We start from the raw sequence: 21,278 nt of genomic DNA on the forward strand, positions 1-21,278 counted from the left end.
ATGGAGTGGGGAATCAGGGAGAGAAGTCAAAACACAGTGTGTCAGCGCAAGACTTTGCACCAAGGTTCGGGAGGAGCCACAAAGCAGGCTTCACTGAGAAGCTACACTGAACTTTGGTGGAGGAGTAGGGTCGTCTGGTCAGACCTGAAGGGATGGGTCTCCAGAAGAGGCGGACAGACAGGGCAAAGCTGGTGCCTCGGAGGAACTGCAAGTGTTTCAGCGGGAATGAAGGCCGGGTGCCCTGGTCAGGAAGGCAGGGGTCAGCTGCTGTTCTCTCACCCTGTAAGACCCTCCTCCTCTTACCTGGTAGACTCCTACTCAGCCCTCACACGCCTCTGGGCTGCCTGAGAGGCCGTGTGGCTGAGGAAGACTGAGCTGAGTTCCTCCGCTGGCCCCGGTGTGACCTTGGCAAGTCACCTTCCCTTCTCGGAACCTCAGTTTCTTCATCTGTGACATGGGAATAACAATACCTACCTCAGAAGGTTGTGATGAGGAGGAAGTGAGATGAGCAAAATATTGATACAAAGTCGCTGCCCCAAGAAGCTTATTTTCTGGTGCAGATAGACAGCTGGCAGACAAATAAATATGTAGTGTGTTTGCCACTGTATTCCCAGTACCCAGAACCGTGCCTGGTGCATAGCAGGTACTCAATTAACATTTGTGGATGAATGAATAAATGAATGAGTGAAAGTAATGATGAATACTCTGGAAAGAAGTAAAGCAGGGGAAGGGGAGAGGGAGAGCCAGAGGAGCACTGAGGGGTAGCGGAGGCCTCCCTGAGGAGATGAGATTTGAGGGAAGATGGGACGGAAGTAAGGGAATTAGCTATGGGAATATCTGGGGACAGTGGGTACCAGGCAGAAGTGGGCTCCAGGGATAGCGAGGAGGCCCGTGGGGCTGCAGCAGGGTGAGGAACAGAGGAGGGGAGGAGCTGAAAGCCTCGTGTGGGTGGGCTGAGACTCGCAGGAGCCCCCTCCCCACTCCCAGGGACAAGGCCTAGAAGAGTCCAAGCTGCTCAGTCCCTTCCCAGGCAGGGTGCTCCTCAGCGGCGGGCCCCAGCCCCGGACACCACTAGCACAGACTGCTCTCGGGTGTTTCGCGCTCCGTGTGCCAGGCCCTGGCATTCCTGGCATAAACTCATTATCAGCTCTAGGAATAAGCACTATTATTACCCCTCCGTTTTCAGAGCAGGAAGCTGAGACTCCAAGAGGCTGCTAACCTTGGGCCGGAACCGGGTCTCTCTGATGCCAGGCCCTGGCTTGCACCGACCACATTGTCCTGGAATTCTTTGTTTACAGCTCGCCTTCCCCTCTGGGCTGCAGAAGGCCCTGAGTCTCATTCATGGTTTTATTTTACTCCCAGGGTCGTCTATGTCAAAACCTGCCTGAGGAGCGAATGAATGAATGCGCCTTCCAAGGAAGCCCCCTCCCCACCTTCCGGGCCCAGTTCACGCCCTATTTGGCTCCTCCAGGTCTTGCTGGAATGGGAGGGGGCTGGACTGAGGAATTTCAAGCCGCCTGAGGGTCCAGAGCAGAAGAGAGGGGGAGGGGGGGAAGCGAAAGTGAAGGGAGCGGGAGCCCCTGTGAGGAGGCGCAGACAGGGAAGGAAATCTCCCGGTAATAATTCATCGGCTCAGGAAGCAGCAGCTTGGCCTGGGGCTGTGTGGGGGGCTGGCCCTGCAGGGAGGGGGCCTCGCAGCCTCCTTCTCCTCCTTCCCAAAGCCCAGCCTGGCTGGGGTCACGGTCAAATGAAGGGGGGGAGAGCCAGGTGTGGGAACAGACCTTCCTGAAGACCCTAGGGCCTGAAGACTTCAGGGACTGCTCTCCCAGCAGCCAGCTCCCCATCTCTCCCCCATTCTGGCCTGGGTCTGGGAGCCAGGAATGCACAGCATGGCAGAGCTGGGAGGCATCGTCAAGAAAACTGATGCCCAGAAGGAAGATGGAGCCGAAACGCACCTAGAAACCTTCCGACTTCACTCCCTGTGCTCTCTCTGCCGCATGGGCTGCCATTTGGGCTAAAGAGAAAGTTATTGTCAAGGCCAAGCAAATATAGGCTTGGCCGGTCCCCAGGATGGAGCTGGGAAAGGGGCATGAGCAACCTGGGGACCCCAACAACCATCATCAGCTCAGTAATTCTTCCCAGGGCCTCTGAGGAAGAGGACATGTCAGATGTCAGGCTGAACAATCTAAGGTTTTCAGAAGGAAGGAAGGCAATGAGGGAAGATATTTCCCCCCACCCCCTCTCTTCGTAAGGGTGAGTTTTTTGAGGGGGTGGTGTTGGCACTTCAAGCAGAGGGAAGGGAAGTGTGTGGATTTGGAGCCAGGGAGGCTGCTGCAGTCCAGGATGGGATTGTGGGGAGTAAGGGAGAGAAACTTGCATTTTACTGGGGTGGAGACAGGACAGGGGTGATAGTGGGTCCCAAACAGGCTGGGACCACTGCCCTCACTCACCCTGAAGGCCAGAGCTGTCTTATCTGTAAATCAGGGGTTCTTCCCCACAACTTCAGCAGAGGAAAGTAAAGATCAGTAAAGCACTCAGCACTGTGTCTCGCACAACCATTTTGGTAGTAGGACCTCAACCAAAATGTCAACTCTGTGAAAGCAAAGAGTTTGTTTTGTTCACATCTCTATTCTCACCTAAAACCATGCCTGGCATAGCAGGGACCCAATAAATATTTGTTGAATAAATGAATGAATGAATGGAGTTACTGGCGTTTGTGTGTTTTGTTTTTGTTTTGCTTTTTTTTTTTTTTTTTTTTTAAGTTTGTCGTCAGGGATGTGACACCATCGAGCCCTTATTTGGAAAGTTGATAGTGTTTCTCCAACTGTTCTCCACTGACACCACCATCCTGTACATAATGCAGAATCCTGGGTCGGCTGAATCAGATTGGGGGGAATCCGGGAATTTATCAAGTCAAAAGCCCCCCCTTCCCTAATTCTTACACGAAAGTTGCAGAACCACAGTATTAGAATTTGAGGAAGGAAAAACCCGAGCTGGTTTCTCTACAATCTTCTTTTCGAACGAGGAAACTGAAGCCAGGAGGGGAAAAGGGACCTGCCCGCAGCCTCCCCGCGGTCTAGGCTGAAGATGAGTCCGGATCTGGGAACAGCCCACTCCACCCACCCAACCCACTCCGACCCCCGGCTTTTGCCCCGCTCGCCCGCGGGGATCCAGAGCCTTCAGGGCGGGCCACCAGCTCGCGGGCCGCTTTCAACCTGGGGAACTGGGGCGAAGGGCCCGTAGCCATTGGCCGGGGCGCGGCGGGCGCCTCCCCATTGGCCAGGGCGGAGCCCCCCGCCCCGGCCGGGGCGGCCTCGGGACTGGCCCCTCCCTCGGCTATAAGGCGGTGGCCGGCGGAGCCGTGGGAGCGCGCGGGAGCGCACGGCGGGGCGCGGCAGACGCTGGGACGCGGCGCACCAAGGGAAGCGGCCGGCCGCCCATGGCGTTCGCGCTGCTGCGCCCCGTCGGCGCGCACGTGCTGTACCCGGACGTGCGGCTACTGAGCGAGGACGAGGAGAACCGCAGCGAGAGCGACGCCTCCGACCAGTCGTTCGGCTGCTGCGAGGGCCTGGAGGCGGCACGGCGCGGCCCGGGCCCCGGAGGCGGGCGGCGGGCGGCCAGCAGCGCGGGCCCGGTGGTGGTGGTGCGACAGCGGCAGGCGGCCAACGCGCGGGAGCGGGACCGCACGCAGAGCGTGAACACGGCCTTCACGGCGCTGCGCACGCTCATCCCCACCGAGCCGGTGGACCGCAAGCTATCCAAGATCGAGACGCTGCGCTTGGCGTCCAGCTACATCGCGCACCTGGCCAACGTGCTGCTGCTGGGCGACGCGGCCGACGACGGGCAGCCGTGCTTCCGAGCGGCGGGCACCGCCAAGAGCGCGGTCCCAGCCGCCCCCGACGGCGGCCGCCAGCCGCGTTCCATCTGCACCTTCTGCCTCAGCAACCAGCGCAAGGGGGTGAGTGCGCGCGGCGCTCCAGTACTGCGGCCGCAGGGTCAGGGAACGGGCCTCTTACGGAGCAAAAGAGGGGCCGAGACCCCAATGAAGAGAGGGGGAAGAGACGTGGAGTCGTCGAGGGTGCGGCCCTCCAGGCCCAGAGTTTGGTGTGGAACAGAACCGCTCACAATGTTCCCCAAACAAGGGGTGCAGGGAAGCCCAGAGCTCGGGCGTGATTTAGAGGATGGAGATTGCTCATCGAAGGACACCCCTTCCCACTAGGAGTGTGCTGGGAAGAGCGTGTGGGGAAATCATAACAAAGGCTATCATTTATTGAGCTCTTCCTATGTACGGGCGCGCATTCCTGGTCTTTCTTTTTACCTTCACAAGAACCCCATCAGGCAGGTAGTTCTGCCCGTTTTATCATTCCTGGTCTTTCTTTTTACCTTCACAAGAACCCCATCAGGCAGGTAGTTCTGCCCGTTTTATGACTGGTGAGGACCTGGGGCTCAGAGGGGTGCCCACATTACTCAGCTCGAAAGCCAGAATGCAGGCTCTGGGTTTGCTGGGTATGTGTTGCCCTGAGCTGCCCTTACCGTAAAATAATTGTCCCGTATCCTGAGACTGACCCAAGGGCAGGAGACTGAGAAGAAAAGGGGATGCACACCCCCAGTCAAGAGCCTGAGGTACCCAGCTGATGAGCAGTAGGTGTGAAGGAGGGGGTCTCTTGAGGATACCCAGCCCCCAAAGAGATGGAGTGCTGGGGAAGGGCACTGTTGAGCCAGCCGGGCAGAGCTGGAGGTAAGCTCCTGTGGTCTGTCCTAAGTAAGGATGAGAACCAGGCTGGTAGGGGACGGACGGGGGTGAGTAGCAGCAGAGGTTGCTGGGGGGTGCTCCTGGTTGAAAGCTGGTTCTCCTGCACAGGCCCCAAGGAGCCTGCTTCACCCCCAGCCTTTCCCCTTTCTGGCCTGGGCTTTTCTTAGAATAAGGAGGCTTGTCTTGTGACAGCTTTGGATTCTAGCAGCTACTATTTACAGCTGGGGAAACTGAGGCTGAGAGAGTCCCTGAATGGCCCGTGGCCTTTTGGAAAATGAAAGAGCATGGGGGCACAGGGAACTCTGCTCAGTATTCTGTAATAACCTAAATGGGAAAAAAATTTGAAAAAGAATAGATACATGTATAGGTATAACTGAATCACTTTGCTGTACACCTGAAACTAACACAACATTGTTAATCAACTATGCTCCAGTATAAAATAAAAATTAAAAAAAAAAAAGGCATGGGGGATTGGAGTCACGCCTCTGGGTCCCCTAGTCTTTGGTTCTCACAACTTCCCCAGCTCCCCTCTTCACTTTGTTCTGGGGAAGCCTCTGTGTCCTGGCCTCAGACCACCCCCTTCTGGCCTCTCACCTGCCATTGTTGCCTCATTTTCCCTAAGTCAGTCTTTTTCGGTTCAGATTTGAACTCTCTCCAGGGTCCCTGATCCTCCCAGCTGTGGGCCCTGGTCTGTGGGCCCTCGGCAATACTCCCTGACTGCTTTTCACCTATTCACTCAGTTCAGCAAACCTTAACTACCCGACAGCTGTTTTTTGTCGACTCTGAAAACATTCCCAGAGAAGCAGGTTGTGGATGCCCATCCGCCGCCGTCAGGAACTCCCAGTGCGGGGCCAGGGCAGGGCCTGGAGGTGAAAACAGGGATGTTGTGGTCTGATGGGGAGGGGGGTGCACAAAGGGACTGTCAGGGCCAGAGGAAGCCCCTGACCCAGTGGCTAAGTTCCTGACAGAGGCTTGGGGATGGAAGCAGGCAGGTTGAGGCAGTAGGGGAAGATGTTCTAGGAGCAGGACACAGAGCTAGAGCCTAGAAAAGGAAAAGGGTAGACGTTGAAGGTGGCAATGCATAGAGGGGAGGCGAAGACTGGCCAGTGACAGCAGTGTCAGCAGTCTTGATGAGCACTGATCTCTCGTGCTAAGCGCTCTCCACGTGTTACCATTAACGCCCCCCCCCCCCCGCCCCGCAGCTGGGGAAGGAGGTGCTCTGGTTATCCCCAACTGCTTAGAGATGCTGTCACTGGTTCAGAGACACCGCCCATGATGGAGTCAGGATCGAACTCAGGCCTGCCCAACTGGGATGTGGAAAAGGTTAGTATGGGAGGGCCCTGTAACAACAGGCCTGGGGAGAGGGTGTGTCCATCAGGTGCCTGCCCCCCACAGCAGGTAGGCTGGGGGCTTCTCTGCTGGTCTCAGGCCTGTCCCGCAGATCACAGGGCCTCGCCTGGGTCTGGCTGCTTCCCTGGGATCTGTATACAGGACCTAGAACCCAGCCAAATTTGGCTGTGGAAGCCATGCTCTCAAGCACACAGGCTCCTCTGGGAATAAGCAAAAGGGGTGATCCTGGCTGGCTCTGGCCCCCAAAGACTTGAGGACTCGACTAGAAGAAAACTGGCTGTCTTGGGGAGCCTGTGGGAGCCTTCCTTCTCAGCTTTGGTGACCAGAGAGCTCCAAGGCCCCAGACCCTATCCCTTTACCCTGAGCCACCACCTCGTTCCCAGCTGGCTGGTCTGGGGTTGGGGTCACCATGGAAATAGCTCCCTGTAGCATCTTCCTGTTTAAGGAGGGGTTAGGTGTGGCCCTCTGTGGTAGAAATAGCAAGGGGAGGTGGAAAGGAGGTTCTTGTCTCTGCCCTGTTTTCCCTTTTGTTACCTGGGGGTGGCGGTCAGATAGGATCATCTTGTAAGGCCTTCCCCACTTGGCGTACCAGCTCAGGAGCAGAGGTGGCACAGAGGGCAGTGGGGCAAGGAGGTGCCATCACCAGATGATGCTGATGCTAATACTTGTGAACATTCATGGAACACTTACTATATCCCTGACACTGTGCTAAGGGCTTTACCTGCGTTAACGTGTGTAATCCTCACAGTAACTAACTTTACACGTGGGGAAACCGAGGCTCAATGAGCTGAAGTCACTTGCCTGAGGTCTGACAGGTAATCCAAGACAGAGCAGGGGTTGAAGCCCAGGTCTGTTTCACTCTAGCCACCTCCTAACTACAGTGCTTCCCAGAGCCCTTGGCGCTGAAGCACAAAGGGACAAAGAAGCTGGGGCCTAGTCAAGGCTTCTTCTAAATGCATTTGGCAGTTTACAAGCCTCTTTCACAGCTGTGGTTGCATTTGGTTGCACCCTGGGGTGGCAAGTAGAATCATTTTGTCCCCATTTCATAGATGAAGAAACTGAGGTTCAGGGAGCTGAACAGTCCCAGCATCCTCAGGGGACACAGGTCTCCCAATGACTGCCAGACTTGGTGTGCAGGTGGCTCTCCCTTACCCTGAGGACTTAAAGTGAAAAGGTGGGAGGCCGGTTTTCTGTCCTCCAACCTCAACACTGCACCCCCCACCCCCATCCGCCCTTCTCAGCCACTGTTGCCAGAGTTTGTCTGAGAAGCCCAAGCCCCAGGCTCTGCTGGGACTGTGGCCTCAGCCCTCAAAATAGCCCTGCCTGTGAATGAACACGCTGTCCCTGGGCCCGGAGAGCCTCAAGGGAGGCTGGGCTCGCATCTGGATGGATCTGCCCCAACCTGGGCCCAGGAGTGGAGCGGGGCAGCGGGCAGAGCTCCGAGATGGTCAGCTGTTTCTCTAGATGGCTGAGAAAAATGCCGGTCCCATTATCTCCTAGTCAGGCTCGGGGGTGAGCATTTACAGTGGGATTTCAGACACCATTGTGTCTTGGAAACGGGACAGACTGTTGGACAACATGGATTTTTCTAGCCCAGCCCTTTTTACCAACTGGCTGGGTGCCTCTGAGACAGTCATGCAACGCTGGAGGCTGCAAAAGAGGGGGTACTCTAAGGTCTGTGATCTCGCTGGCTTACAGTGAGGATGAAACCCACATGTCAGACCTCAGAACAGTGGGTAGAGACTGCCCCTGCGGTGTGAGGGACAGGTGGCTTCCAGGGCTGCCACCATTAGCTCGTCTTCCAGTGGACACCCCTGATCCAAGCAGCGTTGGTTGGCAACTGCTCCACGCCAGTCCCTGGGCTGGAACTGGGACTGCATAGTGAAAGACTTTCCCCGACCACCCCCTTGAGCTCCCAGCCTGATGGGAGAACACAAGAGAGACCCCATCTTCCCCTTCTGGGTTTTATCCTGGCCCCAGAAAGGCAAGAAGTGCTAGGCAATTGCAGGAATAGAGAAATCTTCCTAGAATAGGACCAGAGAGCGTATTCCTGGCAGAGGGAACACCCTGAATGAAGGCAGGGAGGCCAGAATTCCAGAATCTACTTTTGAGGTTGACGAGTAGGCCACTGGGTATACAGCCAGGCAGTGGGAGAACCACTGTGGGGTGTGTTCTGCCCTTGAGTGTAAAATACTATGATTTAAACTATATTGGATTTTTTTTTTAAGCAACAAATCGCACGAGGAAGAAATGAAAAAAGTAAAAAAGTATATAGAGTTAAAAAAAAAAAAAAAAAGGCTTCCTCCCATCCTGTCTCCTCATCACATTCCTCTCCTCTGAGGAAACCCGTTAGTGATTTCCCGTGTGCCCTTCTCTCTGGACATCTCAGCACACAGGAACATGCACTCAGTCCTTGCTTTCGTCCTTAAACGATATTAGTCCATAAAGAGTTAGTCATCCCCTGTTAGTCCACATAGAGTTTCTTCTGCCTTCTGCAAGAACTTGATTGTGCAGCTAACCGATTTTTTATCAAGTCCCCTATTGCTGGACACAGAGGTTAGTTCCAGTGTTCATGATGACCCAACTGAACTCCCTAATACCTCTTTCTCTCTTCCTGCAGGGTAGCCGTCGTGACCTGGGGGGCAGCTGCTTGAAGGTGAGGGGGGTGGCCCCAGTTCGAGTGCCTCGGAGATGAGCCTGGACCCATGTGTCATTTGCTCCAAGCAGGACCCTGAGAAGGAGGCCAGAGGCCAACCACTGGGCGAACAGGGGAAGACCCCAGGAGCTGAACCCAGGTCCCTTCTTTGTGTAGGGACCAGAGGACAATGGCCTGGGCCCATGACCCTCTGAGCAGGGCCCCTGGGACATCTCCACCCCACCCTGGAGAGCCGTGAGGACCCATCCAGCCGGCCCGAGCCCTGGCTGGTCAGAGACAAGGCAGAACTTTTGGAAGAACAAAGACTGTTGTTGACAGAGGATGTGTGCGTGTCTGTGCATGAGTGTGGGTGTGTGTATGAGAGAGAGAGAATTGATGGGTTTAAAATAAAAGGTATTTTTAAGTAAAAATTGTTCCCAGCTGAAGAAGGGAGGGGCCTGGGGACATCAGAGGTCAGAGGTGGCCCCTCTCCTGGACCTTGGAAGAGACACAGGTGTCACAGGTGCCACCCTGTGCCCTGGAGGGGGTGGAGCTGGGGGAAGGCAGGGGACCCCCCTCTCTAGAAATCGAGATAACCAATCTTTCCTCACTGTCTTCTTGAACAACTGTTGGGTGTCTGGTGTGGTTGGTAAAAAAAAAAAATCTTAATTTTATTTATTTTTGAATAAGGAATATATTCATCCACATGGTTCAAAATTCAAAAGGTACAAGAGGGTATGTGGTGAAAAGTCTCCCTCCCTCTTGTCCTCCGGCCACAGTTCTCCCGCCGCAGGCAGGCTCAGCCATTAGTTTTTTTGTGACATCCCTATTCCTTGTGAATAACCAAGCAAATACAGAAATATACATATATGTTTTCTTCCACTCTTTACACAAACAGTAGCATATTGTACCCACTTTCTGCTCCGTGCATTTTTTTTCCCTTAATCTAGCTTGGGTGTTATCCCAAGTCAGTACATAAAGGTAAAGGGTATCTTCATTCCTTTAGTAGCTGTTTATTCCATTTTGTGAACATACCATACTTTAACCCATCCCTTATCCACGTCTTTACAAACAGGGCTAGGTAGGCACGTGGTTTTTCACATGTGCAAATGAGTGTGTGCTAACGGGATGCTTTTGCCCATGTTGGAGCTGAGACGATTTAAAGGAAAAAATGACAGGGCTTCCCTGGTGGCACAGTGGTTAAGAATCCGCCTCCCAATGCAGGGGACACGGGTCCGAGCCCTGGTCCGGGAAGATACCACATGCTGCGGAGCAACTAAGCCAATGCACCACAACTACTGAGCCTGTGCTCTAGAACCCGAGAGCCACAACTACTGAAGCCTGCGCGACAGAACCGGTGCTCCACAACAAGAGAAGCCACTGCAATGAGAAGCCCGCACACCACAATGAAGAGTAGCCCCTGCTCGCCGCAGCTAGAGGAAGCCCACACGCAGCAATGAAGACCCAACGCAGCCAAAAATAAATAAATAAATAAATTTAAAGAAACAATGACATCCAAAGGCACGTGGCTGGCACATGGCAGGGTGACAATGTGAGGTCTGTCCACCTGTAAAGCCCAAAGTGAGCTTCCCTTGCCCTGGAGATGCCCCAGATTGGGTGCCAGCCCCTGTGACCCTGATTATTCTCCCAGAAGCCCTGGGAGGTGGGGGCCGGTGTTTCCCTGTCTCACAGATCTGTCCCTGTGGGGCCAGGATTGGAGAAGCTGGGGAGGCTGGAGGCAGGGGAGACAGGGAGAGGGGCCAGGAGAGGAGGCAGAGCCAGGCAGCCACCCTTTCCTCCAGGTACGTTCATATGCCTATTTTTTAATCTATTTTTTTAATAGACACTTATTTAGTGTTTACCAACTGAAGCCTGGCTCTACATTCTATGCTTGTATCCACTCTGCTCTGTCACCCCCTGTATTTGACTCTCAGACAGAGCCTGAAGTGGGGCTGCCCATTTTGCAGATCAACAAACAATCCCCTTTCGGGAGCTAATTAGGAAAGCACACTGTACCCCCCGCACCTACCCAGCTCCAGGTCCAGGCAGCCCCTGGCAAAGCCACAGGAAAAGGACTGTGACCTTGTCAATGGCAGGAAACCTGGGAGTGGGGACAGAGCAGACACTTGGGTGCTCTGGGCTGGAAGCCCACTTCTGCCACCAGATTTGCTGGATGACCCCAGAGAAGTTGCTTGACCCCTCTGGCCCTCCCTGGCCTAATCCCTAACCAGCAAGAACAGTTGGGACAGAAAAATAATTATTTGTTTTGCCTTAGTCGTTTTTAATAGACTATGCACTGGGTAAATAATGTAAGTTGTATCCAATAGTATACAGTGAAAAGTATGTACCTCCCTCAGGCTCCTCCCCAAAGGCACTTCTGCTGTTTCCTGTGTGTCCTTCCAGAAATGCTCTATACTGATTACTAGTTCTGAAAAAGTATTTATAGATTTCTCTGCTTATGTTTTCATTGTAAAAAAATTCAAATACTGCAAGACCCTAGAAATATCACCCATCCCAAAGACAACTACAGTTAACATTGTAGTAATCCTGAAGAATTTTTGTAAAACACAAACACTTAAACAATCATTTACAGCATACTAAGTTAACACTTTTTATCAAAGTATAATATACCTGCAGGACAGTGCACATGCCATTAAGTTACTTTCACAGACTGAGCACACCTGCGCACCCAGCATGCAGATCAAGAAATGCAATTAGCAGCAACCCAGGAGCCCTTCTTGCACACCTACCCATACTAGGTTCCTTCAGTTGTATTCCCCTTGAAATAGACATCAGACAGTATTCACAGTTAAGAAGACACAAAAGAATAAACTGGCAATGAGTTTCCTTCCAGCCACTCAATTCCAGTTCTCAGAGGCAATTCTGGTAACCAGGGTCTCAGAGATTACTTCAGAGACAGTGTTTGCAGATACAGGCAAGTCACATATATCTTGTTTTTCCACATGAGAGGTAGTATTTTACACACTGTTCTGCACTTGGATTCTTTTTTTTTCCTTAACAATACACCTTCAGTGTTTAAAGAGCTGCTTCATGCTTTTTCGCAGCTGCGTAGTGCTCCGTTCTGCACATTTTGCTGCTTGCTGTCTTCCTGGGGCCTCGTTCCTGGGTAATGGACAGTTAATGTCTCGGGGCCCATGTGAGCTACAAGGCCAGCCCAACACACATGACTTGGGAGAGGCACAGCTGTGGACCAGTACCTCTGGGGGCCATTTGCCTAACATCACTGTCCCCAACACACAAGCTTTCCACCTTCAGGATGGGCCAACCCAGCCAGGCTTCTCCAGGCTGCCTGAGCGAGGGCCGACTCGGGGCCAGAGGATTTAAAGGAGCTCAGGGAGAAGAAACCCAGGGCTGAGGTGGGTGGAATGAGCAACTTCAACCAGGCCACCTTGGACCCTGAACAGGAGGCCTAAATATCAGGTTGCACCCTCCACCCAAACCTTATTAGACACAAGGAGCATCATCACAAGAAGGATGTCAGAGTCCATCATTTCACAATGAGAAGCTGAGCCGTACAAACGAAGCAACCTGCCCAAGGTCCCCCAGTGAGTCCCTGACTGTGCTGGGCCACCGGGAACCCAGGTCTTCCTGCCTACCACTCAGGACTCTTCTCTAATTCCACAGCTGCAAGTGGGAAGGACTCAGAAGTCACCCATGGCAATGGAGAAACTGAAGCCCAGAGAGGGACAGCGATGAGCCAGATTTGCACAACATTTGGAGCTGAGCTGGGCTGAGAATGCAAGGTACCTCCCTCCAGCCCAGGGCTCCTCTACCACATTAAGTTCCTCTCATTGGCCCAGGCCACTTCCATTTTATGAGGCTCCTATTAGATTAAAAAAATAAAAACCCCACAGAATAGAATTCTAAAAACTCTAACATATTTAGCAAGTTAACTCTTAAGCAACCATATACAATCACAAGTATGATGCATTATCATGAGAACATTAGAGGCTTTACAAAAACATCAGTCCACGGGACACACATGTACGGTTGAACATCTTTGTTCAACCCTGCCTGCATCTCCTGCTATTGTGTATTTTACCTCATCTGGACTTGATATCAAAAATCTAGACCTGGACAGCAAAATGCAACATGCCCCTGGGCTGGATCCTGTCCTGCAGTGGGGTGATGCTATAGAGGACATTACTGGACAGTTGACAAAACTGGATTAAGAACAATAGATTAGGGCTTCCCTGGTGGCGCAGTGGTTGAGAATCCGCCTGCCAATGCAGGGGACACGGGTTCGAGCCCTGGTCTGGGAGGATCCCACATGCCACGGAGCAACTAGGCCCGTGAGCCACAATTACTGAGCCTGCGCATCTGGAGCCTGTGCTCCACAACAAGAGAGGCCACGATAGTGAGAGGCCCGCGCACCGCGATGAAGAGTGGCCCCCGCTTGCCACAACTAGAGAAAGCCCTCGCACAGAAACAAAGACCCAACACAGCCATAAATAAATAAATAAATAAATAAATAAATATTTTAAAAAAAAACTAAAAAAAAAAAAAAAAAAAGAACAATAGATTAAAGTATTATATCAATGTTACATTCACTGAATTTACTAACAGTATGGTTATGTAAGAGGATATCCTTGTGCTTCAGAAACACACCCTGAAGTATTAAGGGGTAGAGGAACATGATGTAGATGACATACTCTCAAATGGTTCAGAAAACAATAATCTGTGCGAGCGAGAGAAGGATAAAGCAAATGTCCCAAACTGTTAAAACTTGGTGAATCCAGGTAAAGGGTATATATGAGTTCTCTGTACTACTTTTTGTCACTTATCTGCGTGTTTGTAGATGATTGCAGAGTGAATAGTTAGAACAAAGTCAAGATCTTGGCCCTAGGATGTGAGGCCTGCCAAACGGTCTCCTGGCCCCCTCTGACCTGCCCTGCTTCAGCTGCCCCAACAGAGGATGGAAAACATCCCCAGTGGACCCAGGCATCCCTTCCCATGACTCTCAGGCCCCTGTGCCCTTCAGAAGGCTAAGGTGGTCCCAGCCCCAGAGCCTCCTGCCACCATGATTTATGTCCCTGTGAACCTCAGCAGCTGTGAGCACGGGTCCCGCCAGGCGGCCTGCTGGGGGGGCCAGCGTTTGCCTCTCAGCGTGTCTAATCCAGACCAGACTTGTAGACCCCATGGGCCTGGGATCAGGCTCCCAGGGGGCCAGGGTCAGAGGGTAGGCCAGCAGGGCCTGGAAACTGGGGAGGTGCTGAGGGTGAACTGGCTGGAAGGCAGGAGACCTGGCCTGGTCTAGCTTGGTCACTGCTCCTGTGTGACCAAGGGTGGGTGTCTGCCTCTCTCTGGGCCTTGGTTTTCCTCATTTTAGCACAGCCTGCACACAGTAAACCAGAAGGGCTTTGTAAACTGGGACAGACTGGCCTTATGGGAGGGAAGACTGGTAAAATTTAGGAGTTGATGTTTTCTGAAAGCCCAGATCCTCTAGGCTTGGAAAAGTGCCTGACTTTTTTGAGGGCCTACAAGGTTTCAGGCCTTGGTCTGCACACTTTACATAATTAGTGTAGCCTACTCAACAAGTTATTGCTCCATTTTATAGATAAGGAAACTGAGGCACAGAGAACATGCCCACGTTCACCTGGCCCCTGGTAAGCAAGTGGATTTGAACCAGGTGTTCTGGCTGCAGAGCCCCACTGGGTTTTCAACCACTGGCCAACACGCCCTCACCAGGTATGTACCCAATCCTGTAAGGGCCTGACTGAACCTGGGCTTCCAGAACAAGACAGATAAGTCATTCCCCCAGCCTGGGTCTTCACCTCTGCTCAGGGCCCAGCCTGCACTGGGGGAATCAGAGTCTGGGTTTGGGTCCAGGAACCTGCATCTCCCACCAGCTCGCAGCTTTGCCGACACTCCCAGAACTGGAGAGACTCAAACACAGGGTTTTGGAGGGTTTAAATGGAAGGGCCTGGAGTTCATCTCCTTAGAACCCCTCAGGTCACCAAGGGGGACACTGAGGCCCAGAGCAGGCAAGGTGCATCCCCAATATCACATAGCAAGTCAGAGATGGGCCAGAACCAGTCACTGTTTTCACTGCTTGGTGACACCACACCCCCTCGTCCCCACGCCGAGCAGCAATAAGCATGAGAGTCAGAGGCACCGCTCTGGGTGACTCACAAGAATGGCCTCACTTAATCTTGCAACAACCCATGTAAGTTGGTACTGTTGTCATCGCCATTTCATAGACTAGAAAACAAGGCCCAAGGTCACCCAACTCAGCAATGGCACAGACGTGATTCAAACCCAGAGGGTCTGGCTCCGGATCCCAAGGCCTGAGCCACAGCAAGGAGGTAAACCTCAGCGGGAGGCACAGGATAGAGTTTAACATCATAGACCTACTTAAGGTGGCTGGCTCAGCCTGTCAGGCGATCAGTCAACAAACGTGTATTGAACTGCTCTGTGGACCACGCAAGGCTCTAGGGATGGCCAGAGAATAAGCCAGATGTGGTGCCTGCTCTCACGGGGGCCGAGGTCTATCAGAACAACAGGCTCTGAGCAAATAGCAAAAGTATGACGGGTACTTGGGGACGTGTGAGTGGGAGAGAGTAGAGGAAACGTAAGGATGATGCCTCTGAGGCAAGAAGAGGTTTTGCTGAGTGTGAAAGGTTCTGCAAAGCTGTCCAGGCCACCCCTGCATGAGATGAGTGATGGGGCACCTGTGGGTCCCTGGATCTCCCCTGAACGCAACCTGATAATCCCTGACACGTCTCCTCTGAGCGCCCAGAGCTGCTCTGAGAAGAAGTCAAAGCACGGCGAGCCTCTGCGGACAGAGGAGAAAATAATGGTGAAGGCTCACAGAGCACTGCATCTGTGCCCGGCATGGTGTGAGCCCCATAACTCACCTACTCCTCCCAACCCCGTGAGGCAGGGGCTGTTAGCATCCTCATGGCTCCCCAAGGGCACACAGCCACTGAATGACAGGTCAGGATTTGGACCCAGGCATGCAGAGTTGAGAGCCACCCCCTTAACCTCCCTCCTCTGTTGCCCACGTGCTCAGTGTCGAGGTTCCGAGGCAGGAGGCAACTCTCCCCAGGCCACTGAGCTGGGCCAGAACCCCTGCTCACGACACCTCTGGCTGCCACCACGCGGAAGCATCCCAGGGCCTCCCGCAGTGCCAGCAAATAGTGGGTGCTCAGCAGGTACCTGCTGCAGGACCACGAGGCTCGTCTTCCAGAACAAGACAGAAAAGGTCATCCCACCAGCCTGGGTCTTCACCCCAGCCCACACAGGGGGATTCAGAGTCTGGGTTTGGGTCCATGAACCTGCATCACATCGTGCGGTCTCGTATCCACCCTGCAAGGTGGGTTTTACCCATTTCATAGATGGGGCTCAAAAAGGAGCAGTGGCTGGCCTGAGGTCACACAGCTAGGAGTGCAGTTAGACCTCGAACCCAGCTCTGCGATTCATCCCATCTGTAGAAACCCGCGCCTGGAAGTTCAGAAGATACTGGCAACGGGCCTTTAGCCATAAAGGAGAGAGGGACGGGCTTAGAGCTTAGGAAAGAGAGAAGGCGCTGACCAGCTGGGAACTCCGTGGGAACGTCTCTTGCCCCCAACCCCACCCCACCCCAGCGCGTCCCCCCAAGCAGCAGCCAGGGCAGGGTGAGGAAGGGGTCAGGGAGGCGGGCCTCGGATTCCCAAGGAGCACACCCCCTCCTGTCCCCTGTGGGGTGGTTAAGAAGTCACCCGGATCTGGGCCTGTGTGCAGCTCTCCCGACCCTCACTCTTCTCCTCGACGCTGTCTCTCCCTCCTCCCCACCCCTCACCCATCTTCCCCCGCCTCCCCCTCTCCTCTCGGCCCAGGCCCACCACCTCCCCCGCCCCTGGCTCTCAGAAAGCCCTGGAAAGGCTGCTTTCTTTGAGACAGGAAGGTGTCCTCAAGTCTCAGGAAGGAAAAACAGTCAAGCTGAACCCACCAAGACCGTCTCCAAGGGGCCGGGGCTGGCACGGGGCCAGGACTGACATCACCTGGGAACTGCCACGGCCACAGCTGCAACACGCCTCCTGGGGGGACGAGCTTTTGCTATTTAAAAAAATAATAATAATAATAAAAAAAAACCGTTTCCAGTCTGGTGTTTTTAAATGTGCTTTTTATAGTGGGCTCTGGGGCGTGGGTGTTTTGGTGTCCCCCCCACTCCCCTTTTTCCTCACGTCCTGATTTTCACACCACACAATGCAGCCTTTGACCAATTCCAGCTCATTCCCGGGGATTCTGGGTGGGACCTCCTTCCAGTCTCTGATTCCCTCAGATTATCTTTTATCTATCTAGATACATTTAATTTTAACTTTTAAAAAATATACCAATAATATTTGCCCATGGTACCAAATTCAAAAGTTACCTAAGAGCATCGGGTGAAAGTAAGCCTCTCCCCCAGCCTCCATCACCTCCTGTCTGTCCGCTGAGGCAATCCCTGTTTTATTTTATTCAACAAAATCTCCTCTAATGCTTACTAGTGCCACTCTTCTAAGCAATTATCTAATATTAATTCGTTTAATCTTCATAAAAACCATGTGAGGTAGGGTTTCCATTGGCTATATTCTTGTGAATATTGCCAAAGATATTCTATGCACAGAGAAGCATATCTAGATCTATAATCTTACCTGCTAACTCCCTTTTTAAAAATAGGAGCTTATTATACACCCTGGTCTGCACTTTGCTTCACTTACTTAAAAATGTGTATTGGAATCATTCCATATTGGTGCATAAAGAGGTTCCTCATTCATCTTTACAGCTGCATGGTATTCCCTTCTACGGAAGGATTACCATAATATAATTAATGTGTCCACTCTTGGGTGGACATTAAGGATGTTTCCAATGTTTTCTCTTGCGAATAATGCTGCAATGAATTGCCAAAGTGATCTTTCCAAAGCATGACTTGGACCTCATCAGTCCAATATTCAACAATTCTCCACCTTTCCCTTGTATGCAGAAGGGCTTCTAGAATGTAGGGGTTATCAAGAACCCCTCTGAGACGCTGATGAAAGCAATAAACCTGCTCTCTAAAAATAGCTCATGGACAACTGAGCTTCATATGAAGTTCAGAGACTCCTGGAAACCCCAACATGGTCACAGTAATGCCAAGACACCTCCCCCTGGCTGTGTGATGTGCCCATGGCTTTGAACTGGGCACTCTGCACTGCCAGCTTTGCTGCTTCTAAGTTACAGGGCTGTGGGAAAATTGCTTAATCTCACCAAGCCTTGGTTTTCTCATCTCTAAAATGGGGTTAATTATAGTGGCTTCCCCCTAGGATTGTGAAAAGTAAATTAGCTCCAGACTCTGAAGTATTTAGCTTGGCGCATAGCAAGTCCTTAACCCAGGTTAGCTATTGTTTCTGCAAGACGCATTCCAAACTTATTCATTTATTCAACGAATATTTATTGAGAACATATTATGAGCAGAGAACTGGGGGGGTTCAGGGAGGTGAGGAGAGGGAGAGACTTGTAAAAAATCAAACCAAATCAAGCAGCCATGTGTGACAGCATGCTCCGGGCTCTGATGGTAGAAGAGGCAGGGGGCTGAGGGAACACAGAAGAGGAAGCAGCTAAGGCACCTTGCGGTAGGGATGGTCAGGAAAGACTCTGCAGAGAGTTTTTGACTAGAACGGAAGCTACAGGAGGGCATAGACTTTGCCTGTGTTTCCCACTGCTACCTCACCTGGCACGTAGTAGGTGCTCACTAAATGGTTGTGGGTAAATTCACTGATAAAGGGCACCCTTCCACAGAAGGAGGACACAGGCAGAGGAATAGACTGAATTTCTGTACAATTCGGGCATATCCCTCCTTGCCAGCCCCTTGCCCACCACTTCTCTAGCCCCCTCCTCTCTCCAGCTGCACTGTGCCATTCCGGGCACTGTCCCACTGCCTGAGATGCTCCCCTCACTGGAAAGATCGCTTCTTCTTTATGCATCAAAATCCTCTTCATTTTTCAAAACGCTGCTCAAACCCACCTCCACAAGAAAGGATTCCCGGACAAGTCTTCATCACTCCAACCACTGTCCCTTTCCAACTTTCCCATGACACTGTGTTTCTGCCTGGAATTGGCCAGGTCTCTTTCAGTTGTAAGTGACAGAAATCCAGCTCAAAGTAGCTAATGGGGAAAAAAAAAAGTGAGTTACTGGTTTCCAGAACTGAGTTCAGGGCACCGATTTCATGGCTGAATCCAAGTGATGTTATGATATAATTAGAACTTTCTCCATCTCTCATCCCTGTTTTCCTGGATGTCAGCTTCATTCTCAGAGAGTCTCTCCTCTTTTGGTGGCAAAGATGGCTGTCAGCAACTCTAGATCATGACTTATCCTTTTAGAAACCCCTTTGGAGCAGGCCCTTCCCCTAGTAGTTCCAGCAAAAGTCCAAGAGAAGACCCCCACTGGCCTACCTTGGGTCACATGCCCAACCTTGTGCCAACCCCTATGGCTAGAGGGACAAAGCCAGGCCTAGTTCTGTGCTCATCTCTGAAGTGGGTGTGGGGTTTGCCTGGCCTGAGCTACAAGAACCGAGAGTGGGGGAGGGGTGGTTTTCCAAAAGAAGTGACCACTCAGCAGGCAAAAGCCCCAGATGTCACTAGTTATAGATGTAACAGCTATGCCTCTGTTGGAGCACTGGCTACACTGCCACCAGGAACTTGAGTTATTTTTGTAGGATGTGTCTTCCTCCGAATCTGTGAGCTCCCTTGGGGCAAGGTCCCAGCCCAGGGTCTAGCACATGGACTCAGCATGATGGACACCAGCGTGCTTCCCTCCTCTCCTTCATGACCCGGGCCCTCTTTGCACTCAGTCTGTGTTTTGGCCAGCTTTGGGAAGACCCTGACCCTAGCCAGTGCAGTGGCCAGGCCCATGGAAGTGCACGGGATCCCTGACTTCTGCCCTATTCCTCTGGCACAGAATGTCCCCGCCACAAGGGGATCGAGAGGTCCAGTTCTCAGTCCATGTCATCTATGTGACCTTGAAAGAGTCCCTTCCCCTCACTAAGCCTCAGTGGTCCTTTCTGTTCAATAGGGTGTGGGAGAGGCATTTGACCTGAGAGGCATTTCCTCCTTTTCAGCCCATCAAGTTCCTCTTTACAATTTTTTCCATGTCAGGGTACCACCTGTGCTGCCAGTTATATAATATTTTTTTTTCTTTAAATGAACTGTCTTTTAAAAACATAGATATATTCATTTCGAAAGGGAACTTTAGATCCCTCCATAAATGGAAAACCAGTATCTTGTGCCATAAATAGAAGGTAACCATAAAAATAAGTACAATGAAAACAAAACAATGTCATTAAATTTTTGCTAGATCCGGCTGCCTGCCGAAGGCTCAGAGGTGGAGGCCTGCTCTCTGTTAAAAAGGGAAGTGTTAAGAGAGGTGTTAAAAACACACCAGCATTCAACAGAGACTTTCTCCTCAATAACAAGTTGAAGGAAAACGGGAAAGGGAGGAAAATTCCACTCTGGGCCCAGTTGTTCTTAAGCTGAGAGTGGCTCCACCTGGAAGCAGCTCAGGTGGGACGTGTCCCAGTCTTAGGAAGCTGTCCCTCCCATGGAGGGGCCGTGCCTCCCCTGCACACAGGCCAGGTTGGGAGGGGTCAGAGCCCAGCCTGGATAGAACTCAAGTTTGGAGCTCTGGTTCATGTTTCATAGACAGAGGAGTCTCTGCCTGCTCCGTCCCAGCTCCTCTCACCAAGCATGGCCTGGGGTTAATGATGTAGTTTTCATTTGCATAAATTCGCATGAAGAAACTCTGGGAAGATCAGAAACTAATAAAGGTGGGAACCAGGCAGATGGGAAACAGAGTGGGAATGAGACTCTTCACAGGATCCCTTTTTTATACTTTTTGAACTATATGAATATATTACTGACTCAAATTTTAAATAATAAAAACAAACATTTATTAGCACCTGTTATGTAAGCAGACTTTGTGTTAGTCACTGAGTTCATTCATACATTCACTCATTCACTCTTTTATCACTGTGCTTCCACTGGCTCCTTTACTGTTCCTCAGATACACCAAACTCTTTTCTACCCCAGGGCCTTTGCATATCCTGTCCACTCTGCTTGGGATGCTAGCCTCTTCTCATTCTTCAGGCTGCATCTTAAACATCATCTTCTCAGGAAGTCCTTACAAAACTGCATTATTTAAAGCCGAGATTAGCAAACAATGGCCCATATTCCAAATCTGGCCCACCACTTGTTTTTATAAATAAAGTTTTATTGGAACACAGCCATGCACATTCATTTACATATTGTCTATGGTTGCTTTCCCATTATAATTCACACTTAAGAATTGTGACAGAGACTGGATGTCCCTCAAAGCCTAAAATATTTACTATTTGGTCCCTTAACAGAAAAAGTTTGCTGACCCCTGATCTAAAGCAATCTTTCCCTCTTCCCAAGTTCTTTTTTTTTTCTTTTTCTTTTTTTTGATTGAAGTATAGTTGATGTCCAATGTTGTGTTAGTTTCTGCTGTACAGCAAAGAATTCAATTATACATTATATATATACATTCTTTTTCATATTCTTTTCC

General features: G+C 51.7%; 1 protein-coding gene and 1 long non-coding RNA gene across 2 annotated transcripts in view; one reads left to right on the top strand and one right to left on the bottom strand.

The window, feature by feature from the left end:
* Positions 1-3,373: 3,373 nt before the first annotated feature.
* On the top strand, positions 3,374-9,372 carry TCF15 (transcription factor 15). The gene is made up of 2 exons (XM_057528349.1): positions 3,374-3,958; positions 8,724-9,372. The coding sequence occupies exons 1-2, from the start codon at positions 3,440-3,442 to the stop codon at positions 8,796-8,798; spliced, it is 594 nt and encodes a 197-aa protein (XP_057384332.1). The 5' UTR covers positions 3,374-3,439; the 3' UTR covers positions 8,799-9,372.
* Positions 9,373-18,205: 8,833 nt separating this feature from the next.
* Positions 18,206-21,278, bottom strand: part of LOC130704821 (uncharacterized) — a 41,260-nt gene continuing 38,187 nt past the window's right edge. Inside the window, exon 3 of the long non-coding RNA XR_009005302.1 lies at positions 18,206-18,862. This is a non-coding gene — a long non-coding RNA (uncharacterized LOC130704821). The remainder of the gene's footprint in view (positions 18,863-21,278) is intronic.

Source organism: Balaenoptera acutorostrata, chromosome 15 (assembly GCF_949987535.1).
Source record: "Balaenoptera acutorostrata chromosome 15, mBalAcu1.1, whole genome shotgun sequence".
Lineage (NCBI taxonomy): Eukaryota > Metazoa > Chordata > Mammalia > Artiodactyla > Balaenopteridae > Balaenoptera > Balaenoptera acutorostrata.

Coding starts and splice junctions, on each gene's coding strand:
- TCF15 (XM_057528349.1), top strand. CDS start 3,440: ATGGCGTTCGCGCTGCTGCGCCCCGTCGGCGCGCACGTGCTGTACCCG. Junction 3,959..8,723: donor TCAGCAACCAGCGCAAGGGG/GTGAGTGCGCGC, acceptor CTCTTCCTGCAG/GGTAGCCGTCGTGACCTGGG.